Raw genomic sequence first — 23006 nt, 5'->3', positions numbered from 1 at the left:
TCAGTTATTGTATGCATTTCCAAACTGGCGCCAGGAGAACGATTCCGAGGTATTGTACAGAGTGAGAGAAGTTGAGGGCGAATTCGAGAGTCTAGGCTCTGAAACAAAGAATGGAAGCTTGAGGTGCTTTTAAGGCTTGACGCCAGCCGCGGCGCACAGCTCTGTGTACTCAGCCGAATGCAGGCAGAGCTTCTTGAAAAACGCCCCCTCATCCGCATCTCCCTTCGACAGCAATGCTTTTGGGCTGCCACACTCAACGAGCCTGCCGTCCTGCAGCACCATGACGCGGTCGTAGTCGATGATGCTCTTGAGACGATGCGCGATGCAGATCACGATCGAGTCCTTGAGCGCTGTACGGATGACACGCTGCACCATGGCATCCGTGTTCATGTCCGTCGACGACGTGGCTTCGTCCAGGATGAGGATGCGTGTGGAGCGGAGGAGCGATCGCGCTAGGGAGAGCAGCTGCGCTTGACCGGCTGAGAAGTTGGCACCGCCCGACGAGACGCGGGTGTCTAACCTGAGACGCATGTTCGGTCTTGAGTCCTGTTTGCTTGGTGTTGAAGCCCCACCGGCACTGGTCTCGGACAAATCGGCCAATTGTTCTTCATCGGAGCCCTCGTCAGCGCGCAAAATCGACGGAGCTGCAAGTCCGACCTTTGTCAGCGCATCTAGCACCTCTGCGTCGTCATGCTCGTTAAACGGATCCAGATTATCCCGTACAGTGCCCGAGAACAGCACGGGATCTTGCATCACAATGCTGAGTCGACTACGCAGCTGCTGCAGAGGAATCGTCTTGATATCAATGTCATCAATCAAGATCCGACCACCACTCAGCTCCACCGCCCGGAACAAGCTGGACGCCAGACTGCTCTTGCCACTTCCCGTGCGACCGATTATCCCCACCTTCTCGCCCGGCTTGACGTCGAAGCTCACACCCTTCAGCACCAGGGGCAGATCCTCGGCATACCGCAAGCTCACGTTGTCAAAGACGATGCGACCCGCACTGGACGGCCACGCAGCTGGTACGAGGCTTGTCGAGTATCCAGCCACGACCTGTTCGTGTTCCTCCTGCGGCATCTGCTGGTACTCGGTGACGCGCTCAAGCGAGTTGAAGCTGTTGGCGAGGTTTTTGAAGTCGTTGACGAGGTAGTAGGCCAGCTGGCAGAGCAGTTGCGCAGAAGAAAGCGCCAACCCCGCCGAACCCGGCGACACGGCTCCTGAGAGCGCTAGCAGAGTGACCACAAACACCGAGACACCACCCAGGATCTGGGATCGGAAGCTGAGCCACACCTCCATGGTGCACACTGCCCACCAGAGAGACTGGTACAGGTCGACCGAATCCAGCATCGATTCGAGCAGGCGTGGCTCGGCGCCGAAGGCACGAATGGTCACAATCCCAGACAAGGCCTGCTGGAAGTGTCCGTAGATGGGCGACGTTGAGGTGGCCTCGATCCTCTGCATATCGCGCGTACAGGCAAGGAAGCCGCCGACCAGCCAAGGTCCCAGCAGAACCAACAAGAAGGAGGGCACAAGGAATGCCGGAACGATGACGACACATATCAAGAAATAGGCGGCCATAGAAAAAGCATTGTTCCCCAGATTCATGATTGACTGCGGCAGGATGTTGTCGATGCAGTCCATGTCTGTTCCGAATCGGTTCATGATCCGACCAGCCGGGGTGATGTCGAACCAGCGAAGCGGCGCGCGGATGACATTGGCGAGAAGCGTTGCAAACAGGTTTTGAGAAGCCTTGATGGATGCCACGTAGAAGCAGATCGCCCGAGAGCTGTTGAATAAGATCACTGCCAAGCCGCTAAGACCGTAGACGGACAGGTAGAAGCCAGCGTTTCCGTCGGCTGGAGGCAAGTCGAAGGGGAGATGCGCCGATGTCTGTGTGAAATAGGACGCTACTGCTTGAAGCCCGTAGTTCTGGTACGCCTCGCCCCAAACCTTGAGCCAGTATTGACCAAATGATTCGGACAGACGGAGTAGCAACAGCAGCAGGATGAGGAGAGCCCAAATTCGGAGGGAAGATGCCTGCAGATATGTGCGGTAGAAGACCCAGCTGACAGCTCCCTCTCGACGCTTTTCTTCCTGGTGCAATAGACGAGGTGTTCGAGCACCAGACGCAAGCTCACCCGCACGTTTTGGTGTGATCGCCGTCGCCGGTGCTTCGTCGTCAAGCCTAGCTCGAGCGGTGTCTGGTTGAAGAGTGGACCCGGCAGCGGGGCTGGTTTCATGGGTGTTAAGCGTGTTTGTGGCGCTAGTCTCTGCGAGAGAACTGCTTGACTTGTCTCGCCCTCGGAGATGCGAGGTTGGGATCACTCCTCGCGCCTGCAGATCGGAGGGCGGGCCTTGATCGAGGATGCGACCGTTGTGCATGCTTACCACCAAAGACGCGCGATCGGTCAGAAGATGCGCATGGTGGGTGACAAGAATAACGCGCCGATGCTTTGCGATTGGACCCAGCACGGCATGCTCGACGATGTGATTCTGCACACGTGTGTCCACCGCTGACAATACGTCATCCAGAAGCACAGTACTGGAGTGCGCATACAGAGCTCGTGCAAGCGATATACGTGCTTTCTGTCCGCCAGAAACGGTATGCGAGCCGATCCGTGTGAGATCACCATCGTCCATCGAATCGAGGTCGTCCTGAAGGGCACAAGCATGAATGCACATCTCGTACCTGTCTTTATGGAAAGGTGTGCCAAACAGGATGTTGTCTCGCACCGACTTGCCAGCTTCAAGCCATGGAAGCTGGTTGGCAAAACTGAACCGACTGTTACCGTGCTGGTCGAATTTGTTGCGCACCACGACACCCTCTTTTGACTGAAGCATCTCGCCAAGGATGGCTGCTAGCATGCTGCTTTTTCCGGAACCCGTGGGTCCAACGATTAAGGTCAGATCTCCGGCGGGAAAGCTGACATCAATGTCGCGAAGAGCGAAAGTGTGGTCATCTGAAGCACTTGCACGACTAAGGCTGAGTGGATCCTCCTCTGAAGCAGGAAGCATAGTTGTCTGCTTGCTGTGCCAAACGAAGCTGCACCCTTTGATGGCGAGCTCGCTACTGTCGACATTGTCATCACCCTCGCTGAGTAGGATCACGTCGTCGGTATCTTCATCCTTGTAACCATTGGACCGAGCGTCTTCCGACGAGTGCTGCCTGGAGAGCTGACTGACCGCTTCCTCGACCTCCTGCTCGTTGAGGAAGGACTCGAGCCGCTGGATGCTGACCATGGCTATCAGGCCTCCCATCAGGAAGCCAGGAATCGCGTTGAGAGGAGGACGGATCATGGTAAATAGCGCGATCGCGGTGAAAGCAGTCGAGACCGTGAGCTCCTCCTTTGCCACCTTTACGTAAAAGAAGAAGCTGAGCAGCGTCACGAGGACGGGAATGACAGTCCATAGCAGCTCAAACAGGAAGGTCATGACGCGCGACCAGATGAGCTTGCGGATCTCTTTACGACGAGCCGAGGCCACACGCTGCTCCCATTGCGGCTCGACGCCTTGGATCTTGACAAAGCGCATAGCATCGATGAGCTCGGTCATGAGGCTCATCCGTTCGTCTCGTGCCGAGCTGTACTCTCGCTGCTTCTTGACCGCGATCTCTCCCCACACGTAGTTGACGGGAATGGCTGCGACCAGGATGCCGAAGCCGACCAGCGCGCTCCAGCCCATAAGCTTGTAGAGAAAGATGGCCGCGATGGTGACTTCGAGCGGTGCGCCGTAGAGCTGATGCAGATCGCAGCCCATGCGCAAGAGGATGTTGACATCGGACGCCATCATGTTGACGATCTTTCCAACGTCGGCGCCCTGTTGCTCCTCTTGCTCTTTGAGCTTCTGTGCCTGCCGTTTCCGACGCTGCGCTGTACGTTGCGCTAGATTTGATCGAAGCGACTCGAAGGAGACTTGCTTCAGCTTGTCCACTCGCCACGATGCCGTCCAGTACCGTTTTTGACTCGAATTTGTCTGTCCTGGCGGCCGAAGGTGCTGATCCAGTTGTGCAGATACGTTTGAGTCCGTGGCAGCAGACTCACCTTCGGAGCCAGTCGGGCTTTGTGACCTGATCGAGCCTGGTGAAGCGGCATCGAGCAGTGGCTCCGCACCGTCATCTTTCTCTGCGGGCTCAGATGACGCAGACTTGGTTTGTCCGCTAAGATCGCGTCGCTTCAGCGCCTTTTCAAAGAGCGAGACTACGAGCGTGGATCGGAGTCGCAGCCCAACTTGGCGAGCGTGATGGTAGTTCTGCAACTCGGCCAAGAAACGCACTACGGTGAGGCAGAGGCCGATGCATGCGTAGGCAAACGCTTTCTGGCGGGGCGTCCATTGGGTATCGTCCGAATCCGTGCTGTGGTCAAGATGACCATCCTCGTGTGTAGCAGCTATTTGGATCTGATCGAGGATGCTTTTGAGAATGTAAGTGCCGAGGTATGCGAAGCTGACGCTGATCAGCTTGAAGCAGGCGTCGAGAAGGATATCATTGGCATTGGCACGAAGGATACGTGACAAGAGGCGCGGTTTTTTGCTCGCCGAGTCTGTCGCAAGCTCCAGCGCTTTGAACTTGCGAAAAAGCAGGCGAGTATCGTTGACAGAACGCAGACGCCACACGTCGGTTGGGTTGAGCGAACGTCGGAGGGCAAGGCTCTGGATGCGCGCCATCCACGAATAGGAGAGGTTCTCGTATAGGCTGCAGTAATCTTCTGGTGACGTCGGGCATAGGCGGTACACTGCATCCATGTTGTCGCCTGGAGCTGGAGCTCTTTTGGCGTCATCTGTTTGCTGGCGAATGCGTTCGTCTAGATCGACGACCGCCTCGTAGCCACCTGGTGTCACGGGCATGCGCAGACATAGAGAGGCGGCATAAATGCACACGATGGCGTTGGGGACGCTGAGCAAGAGCTGCAAGTTTAAGGCGGCAAGTAGGCTAGAGCCTAGCGATGGCACGAAGGAAAAGAGGTGTATCCAGGCAGCAACGTTGAGCGAGAGCAGTAAGGCTACCAGCTCAAAAGTTGGCGTCTGCGGAGGCCGAAGAAGCAGTCGAAAGAAGATGGTGATCCAAGCGATACATTGAGAGAGACACGGCAGCATCGACGAGCTTTCGGAGAAAGCGATCGACCAGCCGGTGGTAGCAGTCCATGCTGCTGCCTGAAAGAGGGCAACTAAAAGGAGCTGATTGAGACGCTTGCGTTGCCGCTCAAACCCCTGCCTGTCGAAGAGGTAAGCTTCATTCGTGGAGCCAACTGTTTCGCTGTCATCGCTATCGATTGGCTGAGACTGGTGTGAAAGTCCGAGTCGATGTTGATGTATGTCTTGCTCTGTCACAAAAGGAGCAAAGTAGTCGAAGCCTAAGCGAAGCCGAGCATTATCGTCGCTCGACTTGGTACGAGCAACGATTGTGCGTGCAGCGCGAAGTATGCCGGGCACGAAGATGACGAGTCCACTGATCAGAAGGGGAGAAATTTGGGTCAAGAGGACGAGCGATGTTGAGCTGGGCGAAGGGCCGACAGCTTGAGCACTGGGAACACTCGCATCGGGCACAGCTGCGAGGTGAGTCGTGATGTTGCTGGCCGATGAGAAGGATGCAGCTGGCCGAGCTGTCCACAGATAGCTGAGAAGCCGAACATCAGCCAAGTCGTTCCGTGGTGAAGAGGTAAATGTCTGCGACATGATGTAGACAGCTATTGAGACCAGCGCTGGCTGAGCCCGAGCCTGTGCGTGGACACTTTAGGTTAAAGTTGGCATCGAAAGCAAGCTTGTCGACAGAACACGGGTTGGAGCGAGTGTGGTTGGTGTAGTGCGGTTCCAAGATGCCGATGAGCTGAATTGTCTTGTTGCACGCAGCAAGGGCATCGATTGTAGCAGACTCTAAGCGATGCTGCTGATGCTGGTGCTGCGCAAGTGATGGTGACTGAGTCGCTCAGTGTGGATGGTGCGGAGAGGCTGACCCAAAGGGATCAATTTCGAGCTCAGACGAGCTTTTTTTTGGTTCGGTCGAGCCGAGAGAGCGAGAAGCAGAAACAGAAACAGAAACATGAGCTGCATGCAGAAAGACGCACGCGGTCATTCGGGACAACCGACACGTCGGAATTTGGGGCCGACATGTTCTGGAAGGCGCCCTCAATTTGTAATCCAGAGCACCTCAGACGGCGCCGGATAAGCGGCTAACAAACACCTCCAATCTCAAGGGTCCTACTGATCACACTATTCTTAGTAGCCATGCTCCAATGACAAGTTTCCGAAGAATGCAATTTCCGGACGACTAGTCGATAACGATGGCATCGGACGCGGATGCTCCGACGCTGTCCTGCGAGCCGTTCTTGGTGGCAAGTTTGGATGCAGGTGCACTCTTTCTCGCCACGCTTCCGTTGCTTTTAGAGTCGCCACTTGCAGACGACTTGCTTTTGGCGGTCGAGCCAGGTGTGTCGCTCGGCGCTTCGGAGCAGCCTTTCTTGCGCTGCATCTCTGTTTCGCTCGACGTCACGCCAGCACTCGATGCTGATCGCTTGACTGTCGACTTGGCGCCAGCTGTGGCAGTAGCTAGAGGCGGCAGAATCTGCACGGGTGGTAGCTTCTCCAATTGCGCTGGAACCGATAGAGTCGAGAGCGGATGGCGGAGGAATCGCGTTGCCTTCGGGCCCAATTCCAGGTAGACGTTGACCGTATACGCTGTAGCTGAATAGCTCTGCTCGATCAGTTGCGACAGGATGCCGTGGACGATCAGGCGGTCGACAACGTCGCGATGCAACGTCATCTTGCCACCGGCTACGGCTTGTATGTCGAGCACTCCAGCCTTCGCTGTGTTTGCGCTGCTCGAGTTTGCCTTGCCCTTCTTTGAGCCGGCCAAATTTGGGTCGAGGTTGAACTTACCACCTCCCAATCCGCGGGCCACATCGGAAAGGCTCGTCAAGGTGATCCTTCCTCCCTGCCTGCACATCTCGGCCAGAATGGCGAGCAGCTGATACATTTCTTTGCGTGCATCCATGAGTAGCGTCGAGCGATTGCCTACACAGTTGTCGCAGATTTCGCAAGCTCGGGAACGCTGATCGTCACTTTTATCAAACATGTCTGAGAAGTAGTCTGCAAACAGCTGACGTCGACATCGAGCCGATTGAGCATACTCGAGCATGGCAGACAGCTTCTCTTGCCCGGTAGGCTCGCCGGCCACCAGCGAGCTCATGCGAATGGCATCCTGAGGACGATAGAATAAGACGCAATCGGAGTTCTGTCCATCTCGACCCGCACGTCCCGTCTCCTGATAGTAGCCGTCAAGCGACTTGGAGATGCATGCATGGATAACGAAGCGCACATCTGGCTTGTCGATGCCCATTCCGAAAGCGATGGTGGCGCAGACCACCTGGATGCGACCCGTGCGCCAGTCCGTGTGGATCAGTTGCTTGCTCTCATCGTCAAGTCCGGCATGATAGCGACTGGTCTTTATACGTCCGTTGCTGACCTCGGTGAGCGACTTTGCTGTGGCTTCGGTGTCGGCCTGCGAAAGGCAATAGACAATGCCGCTGTGGCCTGCATGATGTTGGAGAATATAATCGACAATGGCTTCGGAAGCCGCATTCGCCTGTTGTGGACGCTGCACCACCTGATATAGCAGGTTGGGGCGGAAGAGAGGCGCCGTAAAGTAGATGGTACGCATCGGAGCAGCATTGTCAGGCTCTGTGATGGGTGGTAAGTCAATGATCTCGAGGATCTCCTTGAGCACCTTCGGACCGCATGTGGCGGTGAGGCATATTACTGGAGTCTTGGGGAAGAGTCTGCGGAGAAGAGACAGCTTTGCATAGTCGGGTCGGTAGTCATGACCCATCTGAGAGCAGCAGTGTGCTTCATCGATGACGATGCGAGAAAGTCGACCTTGCTCGTAGGCGCTTTGTAGGGCAGACAGGCATGTCTTGGACTTGGCGATGCGCTCGGGAGTGACGTAGAGCAGCTTGATGCCGTCGTTCTGGTGCTGATTCCAGCCCGTGTCTCGCGATTTTGTCGACGAGGAGGAGGCTGACGCACGACCTTCAGAGCATGTTCCCAGTCGGATCTGCTTAAGGATGGCGTTGGAATCCTCGCGCGAAGTGCTTCCGCAGAGCAACTCGGACTCGATGCCAACCTCTTGCAGATGGAGCACCTGATCTGTCATGAGTGAGATGAGAGGCGACACTACAAGCGTGACACCTGGGTTGAGGATGGCAGGGAGCTGGTAGCACAATGACTTGCCGCCTCCCGTAGGCATGACCACAACGGCGTGTCGACGATCCATGGCTGCATTGATGACGGCTTCTTGGCAGAAGCGGAACGAAGAAATGCCAAACACCGACAGGGCGGCGAGCCGCACAGCGTCGCTCCAGCTGAAGGAGACGAGGGTGTAGTCTGCACCGAGCTTGCGGCTCGAATTAGAGCCTTCTTGCTGCACCGTCTTGAGGTAGTTGATGTATATCGTGCGTCGCTCGCGGAGAAGAGAGACCTTGAGCTTTTGCAGCTCGGCGATCTGGTTGTGCACTGACTCGACCTCCACGTCGAGCTCTCCCAGCTTTGCGGCCACTTCTTGGTCGTAGATTATCTCTTTACCGCTGCTTCCGCTCGTCACTGAGCCGCTGCCGTTCCGCTTCAAGCCACTGGGCGGCGCGGACGAGACGACCTCAAAGTCGCTGTCGATATCGAAGTCGTCGGCCATGGCTCCACGGGAGGCTCGATGGCCTAGCAGGAGCTAGTGAGCCTATTGGCAGGAAGATGTATGGTAGTATGGATTCATGCGCTGCAGTGAAAGATGATGTGGTCAAGGTGGCCCATAGCCGTCGAGGTGGCGGGATGAAAGAGGAAGCAGAAGCGGAAGTTTAAGCCAGGGTCCATCGTGTGGAGGAATGAGGCGCAGAAGGTCATCCGCTAAAATCAATATTTCAATACATTTCTCGGCCTTCGGGACCTGGCTTGGGCCGCTTTCTGGACCCTGGTTGAAGCGACCGATCCTTCTCAGACAGCAACAGCCGTCTCAACTTCACCCATCGACACCATCCAAGCAAGCACCATCGACAATCGAACGTGGGCTCTGAGAGGGTATCACGAGAAACCACCGCAACGAAACCATCATGTCCTCTCCTCAACAACCCGCACCCGAGCGTTCCATCTTTGGAGTCGACCCTCTCGACGACTTCGTGACCATGGTCGGAGACTGGATCTACGCAAACGGAAGGGGAAGGCAAAATCTGGAGGTGAGTCTTATGAGAAAAAGTCCCGTTTTCAAGTTTCTGTGCTGGTTCCCTGCTGATACCGTCTAATCGCCTCAGATCGAGGGCAAGATCGGTCAGATCATCGATCAAGAGACCGGCGAAAGGATACAGCTGCCCGTACGAAATGAGACCATCGTCGATCTCAGCCGCACAAGGTTCGACAGTCGAATGACAATTGTAAGTCCTCGCACAAAGAACGATGCGATAAACCTATCATGTCATCCGTCGTCGATCGGCTCACCTTTGTCTCCTCACGTCATGCCTCGTATCATGACAGTCCCAGCATGCGCAGTACAACCGCATCCTTAATTCGCTCGTCTCAAGATCCGGCGAACCTTCTTACACCGGAGCCCGGATCAGCTATCAGAGGCGAAAAGAGATCGACTACTTTCATCCTGCGCCCAGCGGCAAGGTTCGCGTCACAAGAGATGCCGAGACGCTGGCAATCAAGCCCGATGGAATCGTACAGAAGCAGCGCATCGCCGACCTCAACATCCACTGCCCCAATCGCCTGTTTGACTACCGCATCAGCATCAACGTCGAGAATCCAGCCGAAGAGCCGTCATCGGATCACGTTTCGATTCGCGAAAAGAACCGACTTTCGTACGCACACCAGAACTTTATCGTCGATCTCACCCAAGTCACTGTTCCCGAAAAGCCCCAGGAGCCGATCCACGAACTCGAGATCGAGATTCGAGACGTGGATCAGCTCATGCAAGCTGCCGCTCAAGCCAAGTCGAACCCCACTAGCAATGGATCTGGATCCAGCGGGCAGGATTGGACTGCTTTTGACGACCAGGTGCTCATATTCCTCAACAACATTCGAATGCTCATCAGAAACGGCTCTGTCGACGATCGCCGTTGATGACGGAGTTAATGTACAGGTCTAAATCGCAATGACAGGGTCTGTGCCTAGCATTGAGGTCGTGACTCCGTGAAAACGCAGAGTTGCTGTGTACCGCCGCGAGAGGCAAGAGCAGCCCGTGTGGACGAGGACGTGTCAGCAGGGAATGGGGGCGAACGGTCGTCGTCGTTTGACCATGCAGGGTTCTCACGTTGAGCTGGAAGAGCTTCCAAAGATCCCACCCTCCGCCGATTCGAAAGCATTCTTGAAGACTAGCAAAGCTTCGTACGTCCCACACACCTTTCAATTCTCGCCGGCCAGAGTAAACTCACACAGGCACAGCTGGCATGTCTCGTGAATGCGAACTTCATTCCACTTGCGAAAATAGTCTATGTTGCGTGACAAAACTCGTCCATGCGTCCTCGCCCCTGTCACTCGGGCTGCTCTTCCGCGCCCCGCAACCTGGCCAACGCCATCTGAACTAACGCCACTTGCGCCTTCGACCCATCCACTCGGCCCAACACCTCATCCAACGCTGAAACAAACCTGTCCTTGCCATCCTTGACCTGCTCGTAGACGGAAGCGACTTGTTTCGAGATGCGACGCTGCGTCTCGAGCCAAAAGAGGAGCGAGAGCAGTTCAGTGAGCACGGCGCTTTCCTCTGCGACCGTGTCTGCCAGCGTACTGTCTGCGTCCGACGACTGCAAGCTGCTTGGCAGTACAACCACGTGGACGAGCGCCTTTGCTACCACTTCAACAGGTACATCCTCCCCCTCGGCTGATGCCCCGAACCAGGCCCCCAAAGCGTCGCGCATGATGGTCACGCCACCCGCGCGCAACTGCGCAAAAGGTGAGCTTGAGATCAGCTGCTCGACCACCTGCAACGAAACCGCCTTCTCGCACCATCGAACCAGCAATTCGGTTAACATCTTGAATCGCGCCAACCGCGCGGTTGGACTAGGTGAGACGACGCTTTGCGTAGCCAGCGTCTGTGCTAAGCTCACGGCCAATCCAGCTGGGAGAACGCGATGCCCTGCTGCCGACGACGACGGATCCTGCTGTAAGCCACGCAGACACCACTGCATCCAAAGCAAGCTCGCATCGGCCAATGCATCTTCTTTCCCTTCTTGAAGCTCCAGGGATGCTGCGGCTTTCGTCTGCTGGCTGACGGCGAGTAGAGCTACAGGAAGAGCTGCTTCTAGCTGCGTCTGCGCACGCACACCCTTCCACTCGACGGGACGATCTCTAGCATAGCCGGAATACAGCAGATGGACGTGCAGCACGAATCCCGCAACACCGAGCGCGGTGAGTGTCTCTCTCGTATCGTCGTCATCCGGATCACGCGACATGACCACCAAGGCATTTGACCAAATTGAACCCAAGTCCACCTCGAGCGATGCAAGCGTTTTAGAAATCTCGGCAAAGAGCGATTCGTTGCGCTTGACAGCGCTCAGCTGCCGATCCTTGGCTGAGAGCGCGTATCGTGGGTTTTGTGTGAAGAAGAACTCTTCCGACAACGCCGTCTTAGCACCAGCCAGATGGGGCAAGCAAACAGTGACACCTTGGAAGAATCTGCTGAGCGCTTCGCGCGACGTCTTGCGGACAGGCTCTCGCTCTGTGCTACCTGCGCTACGCGCTTCCCAGTCAACCAAGATGAGCGCGGCCGAGCAGCAGGTTCTGACCGCTTCTTCGGCTAGGCGCTCGCCGGCTTCTGTGCTGTAGTCGGCTACCGCAGCAAGGCCGAGCATCAGACACTGCGGCAGCCGCACAAACACCTGCGAAAAGCCCTGAGGCTTCTTGGTGCGGATGCGAGGCACCACCGTGTTCAACAGCCGCATGAGATAGATGGCCTCGGCGGCAGTGCTCCAGAGTAGATCGTCGTTCAAAAGCTCGATGCAGCGCGGTTCTGCTTCAAGCATCTCGCCGCACCGCATGTCGACGGCCATGTAAACTTCGCGCGAGGATGCACTTTCACCAAGCAGATCGAGCACCTGCTTGGCCTGAGAAGCCGCCTTGACAGGTATGCCAGATGAGCGTTCGACAAGTCCCGTGACGGGGGAAACCGCCTTGAATAAGTCGAACGAAATGGCGTCGAGCTCTTGTGCAAAGCGGGCGGCATTCTCGGTCTGAAGTCGAAGCAGATACGTTGCGATGCCAGACACAGTATCGAAAATCTCGCTGTGCTCGGGCAAGGGATCCTCCTTGAGCAGCGCAGTTGCCAAGGCGGTAAGGCTGGCGACGGCCTTGGTCAAGTCCAAATCCTTCGAGCTTGTCGCACCGACACCATCTGTTTCGTTGCGAGTGCGCTGCACCGGTTCAGGATTGTCTCGCAAGTCGAGCATGGTCCTAGATTGCGACGCCGACCGCTCGGTGTTAGACGGTGACGACTCTTCGTGGACGACGGCAAAGGCAAGATTGGACGAAGCGCGCAGACGGGGAGGAGGAGCGGAGAAGGGGATGGCCGAAGACGGTGCGGTGTTCATGCTGCTGGCCGGTCCGAGCGATCGACCGCGAGTGTACTGTTCCTGATCGTCACTTCCATGCGAGATGGTGCTTCGCGGCTTCATCGTGCCACTAGGGATGTCGGCCCACGTCGGTCGAGTCGGCTCGCCTCCTGTCGCACCTGTCGCAGACGCAGGATTGGCTTGGTCTTCTGTCACAGCAACAGCGAGACCTGAAAGGTTACGGTGCGAATGAGCTCTGCGTCGACCTGTTGCTACACGATGATTCTTGGTCTCAAGAGCGCCATGAATGCCGAGGTCCGAATCCTCACCTAGCACCATGTCGCGCGCACGAAGATCGGGGCTGACCCAGGGAGCACCGGCATCCTCAGGATCCGTCTCGACATCCGGATTGTATTCGGTTGTAGTGCCGCCAATGCTGAGGGCCTTGCGGACGGCATCCAGCGCACGATCGTCGGTGACGTGAACAAACACCTTGTTGGAGGCGATGTTCTTGTACGAGGTGCTGGCAGCGCGCGCACGGCTCGACTTGCGGGAACGCGCGCGGCTAGTGGAGCGCGAATTGGGTGCTGATCGCGGCGAGGGGCTCTTGCGGGCGGACGTATGCTTTTCTGCGAGGCGCAGGAGCTCGGGCGACGTCTCGATAGTGAGGCCAAGGTTGGAGCGTTCGGGCTCATTTGCGTCTCGTCGGTGATGGTCGTGATCGCGGTGATCGCGATGCGATGCGAGACTTCCGTCGCGCCTTTTGAGATTACCATAGGACACCGCTGGACTCGAAGTGCGGCTGGCGCGAGGTGTGGTGTGGTTCGAATCGATCATTGCTTTGCGAAGGTGGTGGATGCCTGTGACGAACTCGGCGTTGTTGCTGTGCAACTTGGAGAGACGGGCCAGGCTGTCGGTACTTGCATCTCGGATGAGGCCGCCACCATCTCGGTCCGAACCTACAGCGGAAGAGGCGCGGGAACGAGGTCGATGCGAGCGGCTTGCTATACTCGAGGATCGACTATAGGATGGCCTCGAAGCGACGAAGTTGACCTGTCCCGCTGGCCTGCGTGGGAAGCGGAGTACCAGCGAGAAAGTGAGACACTTGACGTCGCCTGCCTTGCCAGAGGCACTGCCGGATCCCGAGACGGGCGCATCTGCCGGTGTTCCAGGAGGTCGGGGCATGCCAGCGGGCTGCAAACGATCCGGCTTGGGCGGTGTCGAGAGGCTGCGTCGATTAGCGGGACGACGGCCGAAGCTGAGGGCACTGAAGATGGACTGCACGAGACTCTGAGGCTCCTCTTCCTCAGCACCCTCAGGTGGATCGACGATCTCGAGCACACACTCGAAGACGTGGATGTGAGAGTATGGATCGCGCTCCGAACGTGCCGCCTGGATGGGGAAAGGTGTGCTAGGCGAAAGCGAGGCGGGGCAAGGACCATCGGTTTGTGCCGAGACAGGAGTGGCATCGCTGGCACTGATGTTACCGCTGGCACGAGAGCTGACATTGGAGACGGCATTATTGAAATCTCGAAACGCAGCCTCAAAGGGTCCCGGCGTTGTCGGCAAGCTTGAGCTGGAGCTCGTATCGGGCCAACAGTGATACAAGATGCCTGCGCAGCGTAAGCAATACTTGACGTAGGAAAGCACTCTCTGGGCCGGCTGATGTGTGGGGTTACTGAGCAAGAGCGTCGGTGCGGGCGACAAGTGTGCGTCGGGAACATCGCCAGCAGCAAACGTCGGCGAAGTGGGTGTCGAGTTCTGAGGCGTGGTGCGCTTGGACGCAGTAGGCGTGGCTCCACTGGGCAGCAGCGGCGAGGTAAGCGCGGCTTCGGCGGCGGGACCTATAACCAGAGGCAGGTTCATCTTGTGTTGAGGCTCGACAGGAATAAAAGTGGTGCTCTTGAAGTCCTTGACGCCACGCTGTGGTGGCTCTTCGGCAGATGACTCAAGCGCCTGGACCAAGTCCTCAAAGTTGCGCATCCTGCGCTCGCCGTTGACTTCGAGCAGCTTGCCGACACGATCGCGGAGCTCTGGATCGTGGATGGTGGCGACGGCGCGTTGGGCTCGGATGCTCATGGACCGCACACTGGTGTGCGAGGCACCGATGGGATAGCGAATGCCGGTGAGCAGACGAAGCATTGTGATGCCGCAAGTCCACGCATCGACCTCGGGACCCCAGTAGTGAACTGTACCGAGCGGGTTGCGCAAAGCTGTGACAATTTCTGGACAGTGGAAAGCGGGGCTTCCACAACACGTCGAGAGTTTGGCTTCGCTTCGACTGAAGTGCGTCGCCAGACCGAAGTCGAGCAGCTTTAGCTGGAGAGTGTCAGGATGGACAAGGATGTTTTCAGGCTTAATGTCACGATGGCAGATCTGCAATGGATGGTGGATGGCATGCACAGCAGACAGAAGCTGATCGAGGACGCAGTTGGCGACACCGGTGGGGAGGATGGGGTGGTGCGGCGGCGACTGCTCGGAACGCATGACGAGGAGCGCCTCGAGGGTGACATAGCCGTCCAGATACTCTTCGACGAGGTAGAAGTGACCTGGTGTGCGAATGGTCTCGTAGACATTGACGAGGTTGGGATGCGGCGGCAACTCTGCCAAAAGGGTGGGTTCACGGAGCAAGCGGGTTGCAATCAGAGGGTGGTGCGGGAAGAGAGGGGTATGTTTGATCGCAAATAGCTGGGCATCGCCAGTGGGACCATGGGGTTTGGAGGCGAGAAAGACGCTGGAAAACTTGCCGCGACCGAGGATCTTGGGGAGAAGGGTATATTCCGAGATGCCCCTGCTGAGCAGTTTGTCGGCGGAGGAGACGGTGACAATGTCGTGTCGTCGAGTTTGAACGTCGTCGAGCGAAGGCAGCACGCTGGCAGCTTCCCACGTGCGCGAAAGCTTGTTGCTTCTACGCTTGGTGTTAGATGAACGGCTAAGGGCGTCGGTGTGCGAGGAGCTGGAGCCGCTGGCACCGCCGCTGGTGTGACCGTTGCCATTGCCGTTGCCTGAACCGCTGCTAGCGCTTGTTCCTGAGCCTGAAGCTGAGCCTGGTGTTGTTGCTCTGCTCTGTCGCTCTTGCGTGTTCGCCTCTGCGTCATCGTCGTCGCTGAGAGCGGGAAGCTTGAGCAGATCGAGAACCGCACTTCCGGCACCGCGAGTCTTTTCCCATGCTTCTTGCTCGGCTAACTTGGCTGCAGCGGCTGCTTTGAGCCGTTGCTGCTCCTTTTCTAGCTCCTCGGGGGAAGCGTAATGGACTGCATCGGGAGAGTGGCGTAACGAAACGTTGATGTCGGGCGCAGAGGAAGGATCAGCAGCAGAGCGTACATGCGGTGGGGCGGCCGACTGGGTTCTGGAGAACCTGTAGGTCTGAGCGCGACGAAACGGAGGTGCGGTGGGTGCGGGCATCTCATTCGAGGCTGTGTTGGCAGAAGTGGGATTCTTGGGTACCGGGTGTGGCTGCAGCGCTGCTGGGACGGGGAGCACCGGGTTGGACACGGAGGTGAACGACTTGAGCGTGGCTAGCGAGCTGGAACGCTTGTGTGCACGAAGTCCGTCGGTGATCTGACGTCGCTCGGACGGGGTCAAAGTAGAGATAGCAGCGCTGGTAGCATTGACGTTGGCCGTTGAGTTGGGGCCGTGAGAGAGGGTACGAAGTGGTGGTGCCGGTGCTGGAGACGAGGAGCGGCTTTGCCGGCGGGAGGAGGCGGCCGAGCTGGTCGCGCTTTGCAGCAAAGGTCTTGATGACGAAGAGGGCGATGTAGGGAAGGCGATGAGTGCTTTGGCGAGATGCTGAGTGTGCGGTATTGATGGAGATGCTGTGTGCGGAGCTGTCGGACTTGTGTGTGAAGTGGTAGTGATCGTGGGTATGGAAGAAGGAGGAGGAGGAGGAGGACGTTGATGAGTCTGGACTTGATCTCGTTGAGATGAAGAGCGCTCGGAGCTGGCCGTAGGAGAAGAGGGAAGCGAAGAGCGAGGGTCAAAAGCAGGCGGAGGCTGCGGCGGCGGCGGTGGTGGAGGCGGCATGTCGTCTGTGTTGGAAGAAGCGTCTTCTGCCAAGCCGGGAATGGCGGCAGCAGAGTCCTGTTGGGGACGCTCTGATTGAAGCTGCTGCTGCTGCTCCGGGTTCATGACGCTCTATTTGGTGAGATGGAAGCGAGGCAGGGTGAGCGAAGCATGAAAGGAAGTCGGCGTGGTCAAACAATGCCGCGATGGCATGTTGGCTGGGTGTGCCTTAGATTGAGCGGAGATTCGAAGGTGCTGCTTGGTCAGTCGGACGTCGAGATGAACCCAAGCAATAGAGCTTTGGAAGCACTTCGAGACACCGACCGGTAGGTAGATCCCGAGGGTGCCTGACTAACTGACAGTGCTGGCTGACTGATTTGCAACCAGCTGAAACGATGGCGGCGTCGGCGGAGTCGCAGTCGGCGAGAGGCGTAAGTAGAGGAGCAGCGACGAAACTACAAAGGTGGCTTAGTTTGTCTTTTGCAAGCGAAGTAGGAACGCACGTCCGGGAAAAAAAGCTCGCAAGCGGGAAGGGCAGCTGAGCAGCGTCTCTGGGTGAATAGAGCGTGGGTTATGGCGAGCAAGGGCGGCAGCGGTGGGGACCAAAAGGCGTCGAGAGAGCTAGTGCGCTTAGGCCGAGACCGAAACTGAGATGGAGGCAGCAAAAGGAGGGAAACCCCTCGAATCGAAACCGCCGATAAGGCTTTCTCTCTCCCGCAGCCCGTCAGCCAGCCAGTCACAAGGTCCAGCACAGGTTTGATTTCGTCAACACCCCTTTCTTCTTCCTCAAAAGAGCGCTTCGGCTGAGTTTGAACGTTTGAGCGGGCGGGAGCTGTTGCAGAATTGACCCGAGATAGCTCGAAGAAGCCTGCTTCCTCGGAGCGGTGTTGGCAGAACAGCGCGGGATGACGAGACGAGCGGTCGGGACGAGATAGCGAAATCGAATGACAGAGACAGAGAGAGTCGGGGGAGACCGATAAGTGAGAAAAGCCAAGAAAGCGTTTGGCTGTTGATTCGATGATTTTTCGATGGCTGAGCAACGCACTCGATTGAATTTCCATTTCCGCTCGCGCGTTCAGTTGCTGCTGCTGCTCGCCAAAATCAAAATCACCATCATCAATCTCAAAGATAAGGCGGAGCTCGAGGTGAAGCGAGGCGAGTTGCAGCTGCATATGGTTTGCTGCGATACTGCTGGAGTGTGTGAATATTTAAATATCTCACACACAAAACCTTCGCCTCCACCACCGACGGAAAGCTCGCCAACGTCGAATCACATGGTGAGCGCCTCTCGCTGTCGCTGCTCAATGTAGGAACGGCACGCCAAAATGCAACCGTCACCATCGCATGCAAAGGCAAAGAACAATGCCCGAAAAAGTAGCCTAGTCTGGTCGGAACATCAAATATCGGTCCAGACGCTGCACCCTTCGATGCTCCCGTGTTGAAAGCGTCCTTCTTTTTCACTCGCTTCTGCTTGTGTAGTGTGTTTTCTGCGAGCCCAATCGTTGCTGGCTGGCGGTGTATGAAATCGGGTCTTGCAAAGAGGGAGCCTGCGATTCGACTTGACTTGCATCTGAGACATGCAGAAACGCAACGTGCTTTCACTACGCTTCCAACTCGCCCAGTTTTCTCGGTGACGGGTGAGTTACCGTGCATCTGCCTCTGCCTCTGCCTCTTTCACTCGCTGCGAACCCGAAGAACTGGTGCAGCAAGTATGCAGAAGCAGCAGCTCCCAGCAGCCAGCAGCGTGTATCCCACTCCTTTGCCTTGTGCTTCTAGGCACGAACACGACGGATTCCGACTTCGCGCATGTTCCTCTTTGACCGATGTGAACCGAAATCCGACGAATCAGCGTAGAGCTGTTTTGGATTCGAAAGCGCTTGTCCATGCCTCCTTTCCTGCAGGGCGCCTGCAGCCTGCAGTCTGTCTCGAAAACGGAATCGTCCCGCTCGATTCTCGGTGCCCATCGACGTGGGGTGCAGCAGCAACCGACCACGGCTTCCGCGGTTGCGTTTCCCTTCCCTTCACGCCCGCTTGTTCTGTCCTTCAGACGCACACGGATGAACATGTCACATCGGTGTGACTCCGACCAGATCGACTTTCGCGACAGAGACGAATTCCAAGCTGAAACAAGACCAAGATTAGAGAAGGTAGGGCCAAGACCAGCTAGCTGATCTGCAGGTCTTTGGCGCTTCGGTTCTTCCGATTGGTCGAAACACGAGCATTCTCGCACCGACCGAGCCATCCGACAACCGCCATTGTGTCCACGCTGTCTGATATCGCAATATATCAGAGCATCAGCAGGCGCAGGTACATGTTGCGACAAGATTCTTCGAAGGAGATCCTTTCAACCACATTATCCATCGTGCCGTTGTCCGGGTTTCTTGTCTCTCAACGACTGAGATCCACAGCGCAAGCGAGATGAGACCTCGCATGGCTCACAGCCTCTGTGTCGGTCGGATGACAGGTCGGATGACAGGTCGTATGACCGCGCGTGCCATTCGAACTGTGACAAATTTCGTCACGTATGCTCTTGACCCTCGTTGTCCTTGTCGTCCTCGTCTTCGAATCGACATTCGATTGTTCCTCGAGCGCACCGTCGGGTGTAACGGTCATTTCCTGATGGTCTCTGCTAAGCGAGGCGACGAAGGGAAAGTCTATTTTCTTCTTGTCACACCGGTGAAATTTCTCCTCTGTGATTGGTTCGACTAGTTCTTCCTCCGCTGCACGAACAGCCCTTAGTAGCAAAAAAGGCGTATGTGTACATGTGGCTTGCAAATCGCACCCATGGGTGAGCTTGCAGCTATGGTTCGCCGCAGGTTGATTCGCCGTCCAGATTGATTGGCTGCTGCTTCCGGACGTCGCGATAAGATGCGCTTTGCTCACCTGACACCGGCGCACAGCAGTGGTGACCTAGGACCTCATCTCTGTGGTTCGACCATGCAGAGTGGTTGAGAACGGCGTAACACTAGAAGTCAACCCCATCGTCGACAGACGTAGCCTGAAGAGTAGTTTCCCGCTCGTGCTCGTCCTCGCTGCCATTGCCCTCCTCTTCCACCTGGCCCTGCCCCGGAGCAGGCGCAGCCTTCTGCTGTTCAAAATAGATCTTGGCCAGACTAGCCGGCGTACTCGCCTGTTCGACCGTCTTATCCTCTCTCTTCCTGATGAACCTCGGAAACCGAATCGAGAGCCCCCTTTCCTCGCTCACCAGCCCAATCGCAGCCGTATAGTTCGGACTGACCGTCACATCCGCGCCCCGAATCTCCCACACCTCGCTCGGCTTCCACCACACGTCGGGCCACAGACTGCCCGTCTCGAGCTCGATCCCAAACGGCGACGGCTCGCCGTAGCGGGCAGGAACGCATGTATCGGATCCTTCGGCATAGCGTACGTTGAGATCCTTGTAGAACGCATCCGTGAAGCCTGAAATACACTTGCATACGGCTTGCAGCACTCCGGTGGTGGGTTCGTAGAGTGCGAGAAGCATGGGCGACCACCAGCTGGCTTTGCGGCCCATGCCGTGCCACGCGCCGATGGGCACGAGGTCCAGAGAGTCGCCGAGGCCATCGACGTAGTCCTTTTTCACTTTGAGCCAGGATTCGCAGCGCTTGTCGGGTTCATACGTCGATAGCAGTGCCTTGCCGCGCCCATTGACGCCTTTGCCGATCTCTGCTGGCATGGTGACGAGCTCTTGTGGGTTGCGTCCGCTGCGCTTGCCGCTGCTACTGGCACCGCCGCTGCTGTCGAGCGTCTTCATCGTTTCGTCTTCATTTTCCATGGCCAGGTCGTCGTCGACTATATCCGCAAGCTTCTGTAGCCGTCCTGAGGTGTTTGCACCATCCATTCCATCGTCGCTTGCCCCATCTGCATCAGTGTCATCATTGGACTCCGGCGAAGCCTCCCAATGGTGGTCGAGCGACTTGACCATGATGCCCTCGCACTTGTACTCTTGCGCTTGCGCAAAGAACCGTGCAACGTCGTCCGCATCCGTGCTCTCACAAGAGCGCACATGCGCAAATCGAGCTATAAGGGGGTTTTGAGGGGACAAGGCAGGGAAGAGTGTGTGTAGCAGATTGCGTCGCGTGCGGAATGACGACTTGAGCAGCGAATCACCATCGAGGTACATCAAGTCGAACGCAAACACGCCCACCTTGACCTTGATGTCGTGCAGGTTGACATCTTTTCGACTGCGGTTCGCTAGGGTCTGGAAAGGAAGGAGACGTCCTTCGAGATCCATCGCCACCACCTCGGCATCCATAATGAATGAGGTGATCGGCTGCCGTGTCACTGGCGGCTCGTCTGTGGTTGTCTTGACGAAGCCCTCCGCCTCCAGCGGGCCCGGCGCCTCATCCTTGGGTCGAGATGCCGATGAGTCCGTGAAAGCAGTCACCCCAATGTTGGCATCTGCCTCGCTTTCCTGTCCCATCAAGATCGGCACCATATCCACAATGTCTGGGTACTTTTCCGTCATCTCTTCCAGGTGTCGAGAGAAAAGCCTCACATATATCTCCTGGTTCTTGCCAACCCACTTTCCGCATTTGGCATCGCCATCCTTGATACTCCTGCGAGCCTCTGGTCCCGCACTTCTGGGCACGTAGATGGCGTGGATCTGACACCGCTGGCCATCATATTTGAATTCGGACACGAATGCCCTTGGACCAAGCTTTTCGTGCATCGCTCCTAAGGATCGTGTGATGGAACCTAGCATGGGTGAGATGGGCGTACCAATACGAAGCGGAACATGTTCCGACAAGCCGGCCAGCCCGTGCTGCAGCAGCGAGGGAACGATGACGCCAAAGTTGGGATGGCGAGCCCGCACCTCGCGTACCAACTTCTCTGCTCTAGCTAGGCGTTCCATGAGAGCAAGACGGTGCGGATCTTGCCGTTCTTTCGGCTTGATGGCATTGGCCAAGATGCCTGTGCGCTCGTGCGGATGGACGAGAAGCAAGGCTGCTCTCTCCTTCTCCTTCGCGTTGCTCGGCTCGACAGGTGCTGATGTCTCTTCGACGAGTGCGAAAGTGCGAGCCAGCGCTGTGGCTATGGTGGTCCGAACCGCTTGGATGCGGAGATGACTGATGAATGTCCGTACCAGAAAGCGCGTCTCTTCGCCACGACTAGCGACCAGAAGTTTAGTAACATAACCCAGCTTCTGATTGGCACTGCCTTGCCCACTGAGCCGAGCGATGCTATGCAAATTGGAAAAGAGACGCTGCACTGTGATGGGGGCCGGTCGAACGAGCGCTTTCACGTCCTTTTTAGCCTCGTAGGCGACATCACCTGGATCGCCCGTCTTGTCCCACACCTGTTTCATGAACCTGGCCGACTTTCCCGTGACTGACTTGATGGCCTTGTTGATTATGGACCCGCCCAAGCCGAGCTCGATGCCATCGTAAGGAGGCGCGATGTGGTTGCTGACCAGGTAGACAGTGGGTAACAACGATTCGGGATCATGGGCGCGTACCGTGCGAAGGAGGTTAGTGAGGAGCGTTGTGATGGCAAGCCGCGACCGTGTGGCTGTGATGTTGACGAACGCATGCGTCAAGAGGGCGTAGGGAGTGGTGGGCACGAATCTGCCGTCTTTGTCGCTAGTTGCGGGCCAGGAGGAGGTATCTACAGCCCAGGGATCGAAGACAAAGATGTCGTCCCCGAGAGGAATTGCCTGGATAGATGCGTCCAACGCAGCCAAATCGACAGTTCTGGATGTCGCAAGAGGCTTCTTACTCGGGGACGTAGGTGCCGCTGGAATGTTTGGTCTTCGTGGTGGGGAAGATGGACCTGCTTTGGCACCAGGGGAAGCGAGCTTGTTGCCCTCATCATGCAGTCCTGACCACTCGTCGTGTAAGCGTCTAGCAAGATCTTCATCACCTTCCATTCGTGACCTGTACTCGGCAACAGAGACACCCGCTTCCTCAGCTGCGAGCTCTACCGCAAATGCCGCGTCCTTCTCCTCTTGTGACAGGAGGGCTCCATTGGTATCGTGGTGGTCCGCGTTGCCGTCCAGATCCGCGTAGACTCGCTTCTGCTTGGCTTTGGACGCGTTCAGAGTTGGTGAGCATGGCTCGTTTTGGAAGGTGGGCCTTGAAGAGGCTGACGGGCTTGTGAAAAACGAAGTCAGAGCCGGTTGCTGCCCGGTCTTTTGTTTCTTGGTTGGTGTCGAAGGCTGGGACGGCCCGTTGGCGCGCTTCTTGGGTGGCATGCTACTATGTCCCGCTGGTCATCTGTGAGAAGCAGGTTCCATCTGCCTTCTTGGGAGTCTATGTGAATCTATGATGGATGGTGGCGCTGAATGAGTGGAAGGATAGGAGGCAGGAAGGAGGTCAAAGACCCGCTGCATGCAACACACCAACATGTGGAGGCTGAGGTGAAATCAAGTTCGGGTGTCGGAAAGTTGTCTCAGGTGCTCGATTGGACCCTTTTTCCTGCTTCCTCTTCTTACCACACTTACGTTTCCCAACTACCTCGACCCCGATCTACTATCAGCCATGT

At 56.8% G+C, this 23006-nt stretch overlaps 5 protein-coding genes across 5 annotated transcripts; 1 reads left to right on the top strand and 4 right to left on the bottom strand.

The window, feature by feature from the left end:
* Positions 1-129: 129 nt before the first annotated feature.
* EX895_002240 (uncharacterized protein) lies at positions 130-5673 on the bottom strand (the record flags this gene model as incomplete). The annotated part of the gene is made up of 1 exon (XM_029882839.1): positions 130-5673. The coding sequence occupies one exon, from the start codon at positions 5671-5673 to the stop codon at positions 130-132; it is 5544 nt and encodes a 1847-aa protein (XP_029740984.1).
* Positions 5674-6265: 592 nt separating this feature from the next.
* On the bottom strand, positions 6266-8680 carry EX895_002239 (uncharacterized protein; the record flags this gene model as incomplete). Its single annotated transcript, XM_029882838.1, has 1 exon — positions 6266-8680. The coding sequence occupies one exon, from the start codon at positions 8678-8680 to the stop codon at positions 6266-6268; it is 2415 nt and encodes an 804-aa protein (XP_029740983.1).
* A 412-nt stretch (positions 8681-9092) lies between these two features.
* On the top strand, positions 9093-10098 carry EX895_002238 (uncharacterized protein; the record flags this gene model as incomplete). The annotated part of the gene is made up of 3 exons (XM_029882837.1): positions 9093-9215; positions 9291-9410; positions 9511-10098. 3 exons carry the CDS (start codon positions 9093-9095, stop codon positions 10096-10098), a joined length of 831 nt encoding a protein of 276 aa, XP_029740982.1.
* A 410-nt stretch (positions 10099-10508) lies between these two features.
* Positions 10509-16649, bottom strand: EX895_002237 (uncharacterized protein; the record flags this gene model as incomplete). The annotated part of the gene is made up of 1 exon (XM_029882836.1): positions 10509-16649. The coding sequence occupies one exon, from the start codon at positions 16647-16649 to the stop codon at positions 10509-10511; it is 6141 nt and encodes a 2046-aa protein (XP_029740981.1).
* A 2839-nt stretch (positions 16650-19488) lies between these two features.
* On the bottom strand, positions 19489-22716 carry EX895_002236 (uncharacterized protein; the record flags this gene model as incomplete). The annotated part of the gene is made up of 1 exon (XM_029882835.1): positions 19489-22716. One exon carries the CDS (start codon positions 22714-22716, stop codon positions 19489-19491), a length of 3228 nt encoding a protein of 1075 aa, XP_029740980.1.
* Positions 22717-23006: the final 290 nt, after the last annotated feature.

This window comes from Sporisorium graminicola, chromosome SGRAM_13, assembly GCF_005498985.1.
Source record: "Sporisorium graminicola strain CBS 10092 chromosome SGRAM_13, whole genome shotgun sequence".
In the NCBI taxonomy this organism is placed as follows: domain Eukaryota; kingdom Fungi; phylum Basidiomycota; class Ustilaginomycetes; order Ustilaginales; family Ustilaginaceae; genus Sporisorium; species Sporisorium graminicola.
Note: the sequence above shows the minus strand (reverse complement) of the source record. Positions and strands in the feature narration are given on the sequence as shown.